Source organism: Penaeus vannamei, chromosome 4 (assembly GCF_042767895.1).
Source record: "Penaeus vannamei isolate JL-2024 chromosome 4, ASM4276789v1, whole genome shotgun sequence".
In the NCBI taxonomy this organism is placed as follows: domain Eukaryota; kingdom Metazoa; phylum Arthropoda; class Malacostraca; order Decapoda; family Penaeidae; genus Penaeus; species Penaeus vannamei.
Genome location: NC_091552.1, coordinates 37344757 through 37354756, shown reverse-complemented (window position 1 = coordinate 37354756; position 10000 = coordinate 37344757). Strand labels below are relative to the sequence as shown.

General features: G+C 31.7%; 1 protein-coding gene across 21 annotated transcripts in view; it reads right to left on the bottom strand.

Annotated features, from left to right (window-relative positions):
• LOC113824746 (B-cell CLL/lymphoma 6 member B protein) overlaps positions 1–10000 on the bottom strand; it is a 120039-nt gene that overhangs the window by 69377 nt on the left and 40662 nt on the right. For 3 of the 21 annotated variants that reach the window (XM_070120994.1, XM_070120993.1, XM_070120995.1), the window contains exons 5-7: positions 6788–6940; positions 5413–5637; positions 4071–5007 (exon numbers count right to left, since the gene is read on the bottom strand). The exons of 13 other annotated variants lie outside the window; for them this stretch is intronic. In XM_070120994.1, coding sequence (XP_069977095.1) covers positions 4684–5007; positions 5413–5637; positions 6788–6940 — 702 coding nt within the window. In that variant the 3' untranslated portion in view covers positions 4071–4683. Of the gene's footprint in view, positions 1–4070; positions 5008–5412; positions 5638–5666; positions 6102–6787; positions 6941–10000 lie in introns of those variants that run through there. 5 more of the 21 variants (XM_070120997.1, XM_070120996.1, XR_011398543.1 and 2 more) reach the window with 4 other exon arrangements.

The following is a 10000-nucleotide window of genomic DNA, read 5'->3' as shown; positions in this document are numbered from 1 at the left end:
AATAATTATAAAAAAATAATAATAATAAGTGATAATAAAGTATACAATGATGATGATGATAATCATGATCATTATGATCATCATCATCATGAGGATCATGTTGATAATGATGAGCATTATCATCATAATGACCAAGATGATCATGATAATAATAATAATGATAATAATAATAATTATAATAATAATAATAACTGATGCTTGAAAATGAATGAGAATAACTGATAATGATAATGATAATAATGAATAATGAATAAGAAACAATCATAGTAATAATAATAACAGCAATAATAAAAACTTTCTTACAAATCTAAATCAATAGTTAACATTTACTTTAATCGTAATTAGAATTTTGTGTAGAGAAGTCTTAAAAGTGTGGTGTTATCTTATTTAGTAAACACTATAAACCTCAAAACTAAGTTATATAAAAAAAAAGCTAAGATCTTAGTGAATATAAATTTCAAATGGAGTGTACGTAGATATTCAGCACCTATAATTAGTATCACTTATAAATATTATTCATTTACTATCATAATTACTTCGTACATAATACTGTTTGCCTTCTTTTGATGCCTTCAATTCAGTTTCTTTTGGATATTGTGACAAATTCCTTTTTTTTTTCTTTATTCTTTTTATTTGTTTTAAGGTTTGGGTTACTTGGCAGCTTGTGTGTGTCTAATTCATCGAACATTCAAAGATCGTGATAATCTAGTGCTTATCATAAACTCGTAGAATGTTCATATTCTAAACCTAAATTGTTGCACTTTAGCATATTATGCTTGAAAAGGCTTTGCATATAAAATATAGACAAGAAAGAAGTGTAATTCAGTTGGCAATCTACATACAAATTAATCTGAATGGGATTAAATCCTTCCTCTTGATTGGATAAAAGCTGACTACTGCGGTCAGTAGTAGTAGTAGTAGTAGTATAGTAGTGGTATAGTCATAGTAGTATAGTAGTGGTATAGTCATAGTAGTATAGTAGTGGTATAGTCATAGTAGTATAGTAGTAGTAGCAGTCGTATAGTAGTAGTAGTAGTAGTAGTAGTAGTAGTAGTAGTTTACTAGTATTGTAGTATAGCAGTAGTAGTAGTTTAGTTTTATTGTAGTATAGCAGTAGTAGCAGTTTAGTAGTATAGAAGTAGTAGTAAAGTAGCAGTAACAGTAGTAAAGTAGTAGTAGTAGTAGTAGTAGTAGTAGTAGTAGTAGTAGTAGTAAAGTAGTAGTAGTAGTAAAGTAGTAGTAGTAGTAAAGTAGTAGTAGTAGTAAAGTAGTAGTAGTAGTAGTAGTAGTAAAGTAACAGTAGTAATAGTAAAGTAACAGTAGTAGTAGTAAAGTAGCAGTAGTAGTAGTAAAGTAGCAGTAGTAGTAGTAAAGTAGCAGTAGTAGTAGTAAAGTAGCAGTAGTAGTAAAGTAGCAGTAGTAGTAGTACTATAGTAGTAGTACTAAAGTAGCAACAGTAGTAGTAAAGTAGCAGTAGTAGTAGTAAAGTAGCAGTAGTAGTAAAGTAATAGTAGTAGTAGTAGTAAAGTTGTAGTAGCCGTAGTAGTAAATTTGTAGTAGCAGCAGCAGCAGCAGCAGCAGCAGCAGCAGTAGTAGTAGTAGTAGTAGTAGTATAGTATAGTAGTAGTAGTTTAGTATCGTAGTAAAGTAGTAGTAGTAGTAGTAGTAAAGTAGTAGTAGTAGTAGTAGTAGTAGTAGTAGTAAAGTAGTAGTAGTAAAGTAAAGTAGTAGTAAAGTAGAAGTAGTAGTAAAGTAGTAGTAGTAGTAGTAGTACTAGTAAAGTAGTAGTAGTAGTACTAGTAAAGTAGTAGTAGTAGTAAAGTAGTAGTAGTAAAGTAGTAGTAGTAGTAGTAGTAAAGTAGTAGTAGTAGTAGTAGTAAAGTAGTAGTAGTAGTAAAGTAGTAGTAGTAGTAAAGTAGTAGTAGTAGTAAAGTAGTAGTAGTAGTAAAGTAGTAGTAGTAAAGTAGTAGTAGTAAAGTATTAGTAGTAGTAAAGTATTAGTAGTAGTAGTATTAAAGTATTATTAGTAGTAAAGTATTAGTAGTAGTAGTATTAAAGTATTAGTAGTAAAGTAGTAGTAAAGTATTCGTAGTATTAGTAGTAAAGTAGTAGTAAAGTCATAGTAGTAGTAATAAAGTAGTAGTAAAGTAGTAGTAGTAAAGTAGTAGTAGTAAAGTAGTAGTAGTAAAGTAGTAGTAGTAAAGTAGTAGTAGTAAAGTAGTAGTAGTAGTAGTAGTAGTAGTAGTAGTAGTAGTAGTAAAGTAGTAGTAGTAGTAAAGTAGTAGTAGTAGTAAAGTAGTAGTAGTAGTAGTAGTAGTAGTAAAGTAGTAGTAGTAGTAGTAAAGTAGTAGTAGTAGTAGTAAAGTAGTAGTAGTAGTAGTAAAGTAGTAGTAGTAGTAGTAAAGTAGTAGTAGTAGTAAAGAAGCAAAGGAGTAGTAAAGTAGTAGTAGTAGTAATAGTAAAGTAGTAGTAAAATAGTAGTAATAGTAGTAGTAAAGTAGTAGTAGTAGTAGTAGTAGTAGTAGTAATAGTAGTAGTAGTAGTAATAGTAGTAGTAATGGTAATAGTAGTAGTAATGGTAATAGTAGTAGTAATGGTAATAGTAGTAGTGATAGTAATGGTAATAGTAGTAGTGATAGTAATAGTAGTAGTAGTTGTGATAGTAATAGTAGTAGTAGTAGTGATAGTAATAGTAGTAGTAGTGATAGTAACAGTAGTAGTAGTAGTGATAGTAACAGTAGTAGTAGTAGTAGTAGTAGTAGTAGTAGTGATAGTAATAGTAGTAGTAGTAGTTATAGTAATAGTAGTAGCAGTAGTGATAGTAATAGTAGTAGTAGTGATAGTAATGGTAGTAGTAGTAGTGATAGTAATAGTAGTAGTAGTGATAGTAATAGTAGTAGTAGTGATAGTAATAGTAGTAGTAATAGTAGTAATAGTAGAAGCAGTAATAGCAGTAGTAGTAGTAGTAATAATAGAAGCAGCAATAGTAGTAGTAATAGCAGCAGCAGCAGCAGTAGTAGTAGTAGTAGTAGTAGTAGTAGTGGTATTTCTTAAGGTTACTCTAATCAGATCCAAATGTATAAAATACTTCTGATTGTTAAATGTCAAAACTCAAAATATATATATATATATAAAAAATCAGGGTGCTGTGGATGGTAAGGGTTTCCTTTTTTTTTTAATCCGAGTATTACGAATGACAGGTAATGAGGAAAAAAAACAAAGGATAGGTAGAGCAGGAGGAGAAAGATATAGGACCATGCAAGTTAAGCTCAAATTATCAGTGAAGGCTCTGTGGCATCATTAATGATGTGGTTTTACATCGTGTGCAAATAATTACCTAATCTGTACCATATTTAATACTCATGCTCTCAACATCAATAATCTTACAAAGATTAGCTTTCAATACCTACCATAGACCTCCCCTTCCTTTTCCATCACCAAAATTCAGTCTGATGACTAGCCATGACAGTTTGAATCCTCAATGAAACTTTCTTCTTTTCTTCAGGAAATACATTTTTTTTCTAATGTTTAGAATAAAACGTGACCTTTACTTTCCTCTCCGTGTATTGGTAAATTTCTTGGGATTAACTTCTTTCTTCAGTAAATTAATTTTTTTTTTTTTTTAATGATATTAGAACTACAGCAACTTACAAGCCTTATGAATCTGATATGCTTCCCTGTAATATTTATGCATTCTCTAATCCACTTGCTTATATTAGGAATTAAGAAATTTGACCTTGTTTCAGCACACAATCTAACTTCTTTGCTTTCAATTCTTATAGCACTGTAATAAATTCTTTATTATATATTATACCTATCTTTATTGATTATTTTTGGAACATTATGGCTTATCAAATGTTAAGTAGTATGAAGAACCTTCAATTCTTTAGATTCTTTTATTCTAACTCCTGCAAGTCATTTTCTAAGTTCTTAAGCTATTACAAACCACTTGTTAAAACTTCAACTGTGTGGTATATAAAAAAAGATTATCATCATTCTAGGTCACACCTTAATTTGACATTCTATTTCAAAATCTAAAAAGGGATTATATACTAAGAAAATGTGAGGAATACCAACTCTGCCCTTTATTATCAGGACGCTACAGAGTAAACAATACTTGAGCAGAACAAGTTATTACAGTGTCATCTTATCTATTGGGCTAGGCTTGGTCTACTATGGAATACAAATGATTGCTGCTATTTATTCCTATTCAAAATCCTTTTGAATGGTAATGTATATTCATCCAACCCCAACAATTCAACATTGATAAGACTAGTTAAAAAAATAAATACATAAGTACCAAGCACACTTTATGTAAAAGCACAATATTCATCATTATTCTACTACATGGCATAATTTATATACAGTACATTTAACCAAATAATAAAAGTATAAGATATCTGGCAGCTTGTCTTAAATTATGACAATATAGTTGCTATCTGGCAGCTTGTTTTAGATTACAGAAGTAAAATTCATTATCTGTCATCTTACATTAAATCATACAAAGTCTCACTACCTGCCTGGCCTCTAAACAAAAATAAATTATCTAATAATATAATTCAACATATCCTATGGTAGGCCTGCCATATATTATTAGCAAATTCTATGATTTCTTTAAGATATCACAAATTTTAGTTTTAACAACATGTCTCAAGTTATTAATTCTGTCTAATATTTGTTGAGCTAATATTGAGATTGTTGATCTCCAACGCCTCTACCAAGGTGTGATGGAGGTGCAGGAGGGGGAGGAGCTGGTGGATATGGCCTTGGTATAGTTGGGTCAGTGGCAGCATGCTTGCGTCGTACATGACTCATCAGCTGATGCTTCTGTACAAAGGCACGGCCACAAAGCCGACAAGCATAAGGGCGCTCTCCTGTGTGGATCCTTTCATGTTCGATGCGGTGGTCTTTGCGCTTAAAACGGCGCCCACAATATACACACTGATGTGGCCTAAGCGTCTCCTCATCCAAACCGGCCATGTGGTAGTTGAGGGCAGCCATCAGCCCCTGGAACAGAGCAGAGGAGAGCTGCTTAGCAAGATCACCACCAGGCCGCTCTACCCACTCCCACCCAAAATACTCAATTCTGGTTACTGTTAAGTGTGACAATACATCACCGGAATGTTTTTTTTTGTTTTTTTTTTGTTTTTTTTTGTTTTTGTTTTTTTGCCTTTGGTCCAGGCATTTGGAGAATACTCTCTTGGAGGTGCACCAAATACCTTTAGATTACTTTCAGCAGTGCTACATCTGATAGTGAGAGGACAGATGATTACGCCAGCCCTCTCTAGTGTCTAAGACAAGTCCGCAGATGGCACAAGTATTACTTTCATCATGGTGTATCTTTTCATGGATCTTAAGGGAGTCTTTCCGTTTAAACCTCTTCCCACAAACAATGCAAGCATGAGCACGCACTTCCGAATGTTTGGTCAGATGATTTCGGAGGTGTGTCTTTTGAGCGAAGCGATGACCACACACTTCACACACAAATGGCTTGTCGCCAGTGTGCACCTTCTCGTGTATTAATAGGTGATCCTTGCGCTTGAAGGCCTTCCTGCAGTAGGTGCACACAAAGGGCCGGCTGCTGTCACCACTGGCTGGATCCCTGAGCCAATCCAAGTGGCAGGCTTGCCACGAACCCTGCAACAAACGAGAGGAGACCTGCCTTAGCCAGCATCTCTACAGTGGCTACAGCAGCTATACACGGTGGCACGACACCCACCCCAAATTCCTACTAGGCTTCCATGGAACCAAGTAACACAGAATAAAAAATGACACCAATAAATTCATTTTCTTATCACTTACATAACATGGCGGGAAACCCACATTTCCTATAATGAAAATATCGATGCCATTTAATAAATTGGGTTACTACGATCATTCGCATGCTCCTGGCTACGCTCAAGGTGGTACATCAAGTTGGCCTTCGTGATGAACCCCCGACCGCAAAGAGGACACACAAAGGGCTTCTCCCCAGTATGGAGCTTTTCATGACGAAGTGCGTTAGCTCTCCGCTGAAACGTCTTGTCACAGAACGAGCACTTGAAGATTTTGGGCTCTTCAGTGCCTCTTAAAGGTGGAGCGAACAAATACATGCCATAGTCCTGCAACAAATGAAAGATTGGTTTCACCAAGCCGCTCACATTTTCTAGTCCCATCGACCCCTTTAGTTCTTTCCACTATGAACTCTTAGAAAATCCACCCATTTCAAGTAGCAACTTGTCAGAGACACTTGCACTATAGCATCTTCATAACCATGTATTACCAATTCAACTACAAAGCAAAATTTAAAAGTTAAAATCATAATCAGTATCTCTGATGAGCAAAAAAATAATAAATAAAAAGAAAAAAATAAAGAAGAAAAATAAAATAAAAGGAAAGATTACAAGAAACAAAAGGGGAAAACTTTTGGCAATTACTGTAGCCTCCAATTCAATTTCCAACTCCTGGAAATCATAAAATCTTAAACCACAACTTCTGGGTATCTTCTGCATTATATTCTTGCATGAACAACACTATCACAATTTACTGCGTAGAGGAACTTCACTCTTGCATCACTCTCCTTTTAAATTCACTCAGGAGGTACAGAAGCATTAGTCAAGTCTGTGTTACTGGCAGAAGCATGTACATTGCTACGCTTGAGGTGGTACTGTAGATGATAACGTGTGTTGAATCGTCGTGGGCACAGATGACATTGGAAAGGCAACATTCCTGAATGCAGGCGCAGGTGTCTCCTGTAATTGTCTCTCCTCTGGATGACCTGACCACACACTTGGCATAAGAAGCCTACCTGCTGGGGGTCACTGATGGAGGGGCGGGGACCACTCCAAGCTGGCTGGTCTTGGCAAGGTGAAGGTGGGACTAGACAAAAAGCCTTGTCCACTATAACCTTCATTACTTCCTCACCATAATCATCACCCCCACCACCACCAACACAACCCCCCTGCAACAAAATAAAAGCTTGGCATCACTATCAATTCCTGTAGCCAGCTACTGTAGGTGTTCATGCACCAATCACTATTCTGCCCGCAAACCACCATACAAATAGGAATTCACTCAGTTACATGTCACAATTCCTAAGTTTTGTTTGGTGCTCCAGGCTACGAGTAATATGATAATCATAATGGGACTTGTTGACAAATTTCTTGTTGCAGATAACACAGGAATACGGTAGATCACCCGTGTGTTGGCGTTCGTGTTGACTGGCATGACCCCGGCGAGTGAAGAGCTTACCACAAAACCTGCAAGGGTGCTTGCGTTTCGGAGGATCAGCTGCCCAATCAATGCTGCTTGCCCCTGATACACTCACTATCCGCAACTGCAAAAAGACCACAACAAAACCTCTATGCCTCATTGCTCTCAGATTCGTTAATGCCATGCAGTAATTTCCTTTTCAACACCATGTCAATAAGTAATCAGACTCCAAATTTCAAATATCCATATCCAGTACTGAGAATAAAGGAAAGAGGTAATGAAATTAAATAAACACATACATACTGAGCCTTTACAGATTATAAAATTTTTAATATTTGTAAAAATAAGCTTTGAACAATAACCATATACATATGGAATGATAGAATAGAAAATTTGTTTCTATTCTGCTTATGCTTAAAAATGTATCCTCTACTCCCGAGGAAATTTATGCAAAAGATTTCATTCTTCAAAGAGTGATAACCACAATTAACTTTTACTGGAAAAGGTTCTTTCCTTTGGGTTTATCACAGCAATCAAGATCAACTTGATCATAAAAATCAATATTGTAGGTCTGACCTATCAATTCTAAACAAGTTTTGACGTTTAAACCTGTGTTAAAAAAAACTAAATTACTAAATTTTGTATCCAATTTGTAAACTACTTTATTATTTCATATCCAAAATGCAAATTACTTTATAATTTCCTATCAAAATCAATTTGCAGTTTTGTTTAAATCTCTGTTGCAACTTCAGGTTCCAAAAGTTCTTTAAGGAAGCCATCTATATCAAAAGAAAAGAAAGAAATCTCACAATTAAGACCACAAACAGCATTATGTCCATATATTTTTTAGAAGATAAAAAATAATCAACATATAAATAATATCATCATTACAAAAATCGAATGTGAAGATAAAACATGAATAAGCATTGTCATAAATATCAACTGAACAAACAAGCAACCAAAAATCCCCCATGCAAAACACTAATGATGCTTTAATTTGTCCAACATCAAAAAAGGAATAATAATAATAACAATAATAAAGATGATAAAAAAAATATATATCTATAAAGACATCTAATAATGACAACTTTCGATCCTCTTAAACACGATACTAAAAGTTACGATTTATTAAATATCTGAAAACCTTATAATTATATAAAACTCTACTTATAATTCAAAAATGTATGATCTATACACTTCGTCTAATAAATCAGTCAATTTCAATCTTATTTGGGTTTTATTCATCAGAAACTAATATAATCAAATACATTGGCATCATAATACTTAAGTCACCAATAAATAATTGGTGACAGGTGTACATTAGCAGTCCATACTGCTCCACACCTGCGCAATTGTCTAGCTCACAGTCAGGCATGAGTGACCTTTTCCCGGCAAAAAAGGAATGCTCCCTAAAAATTATGATGTGCCACTCAGTGTCTAGTAATAAATTTCAACTGCCAATGGGTTAGGGAGGAGTTCTATTATTTACAGTCATGTATTTTTTACTCTCAATGTAAAAGTTTACAATATAAGTAGCAGGCCAATACAATCACAGATATGTAGAAAAGAAAAGAATAATAATGGGGTATAAGAGAAGGTCTGAATATGTACCTTTAAGAATCCACATGAAGGTAAACTCAAGGTAAAATTATAAATAAATTTGCTTAATATTATCATTCTGAACTTTCATCTCATAAATGTGTTAATATAATTTTACAGATTAGTCTAATAGCAGATGCAAAATAGACTGCCTAGACTAAATTATTTGTAATTTCATTAAGTTCCATAAGACACCACAGTAATACAAACAAAAAAAATTAAATATACAGATTTTTATATTAAAAATAATTCCAAATCATATACAACATCTCTTGACAAATCATAAAATAATTCAAAAAATAATTTATATACATATACATATACCTATCTATCTATCTATCTATATATATTTATATATTTATATATATATATATATATATATATATATATATATAATATACATATTAATATTACTATTATTATAGTAAACAATATTGAGATTTATACCCACAGAGCTGTCAGTGCAGGTCAAGATACAGCTAGGAAAGAACGAAAAAATAAAAAAAACACGTATATCAATATGTGTGTGTGTATATATATATATATATACATATATATATTATATATATATATATATATATATATATATGTATATATTATATATATTATATATATATATATATATTATACATATTATATATATATATTATATATATATATTACATATATATATTACATATATATATATTACATACATATATATTACATATATGTATATAATATATACACACATATATATACACATATATACATATATATACACATATATATATACATAGTCATATATACATATACATGTACACAAATATAAACATATATATAAACATATATACATACACATATATATATACATACATATATATACATAAACATACATATATATAATATATATATATACATATATAATATATATATACATATATAATATATATACATATATAATATATATATACATATATAATATATATATACATATATAATATATATATACATATATAATATATATACATATATAATATATATACATATATAATATATATACATATATAATATATATACATATATAATATATATATACATATATAATATATATATACATATATAATATATATATACATATATAATATATATATACATATATAATATATATATACATATATAATATATATATACATATATAATATATATATACATATATAATATATAGATA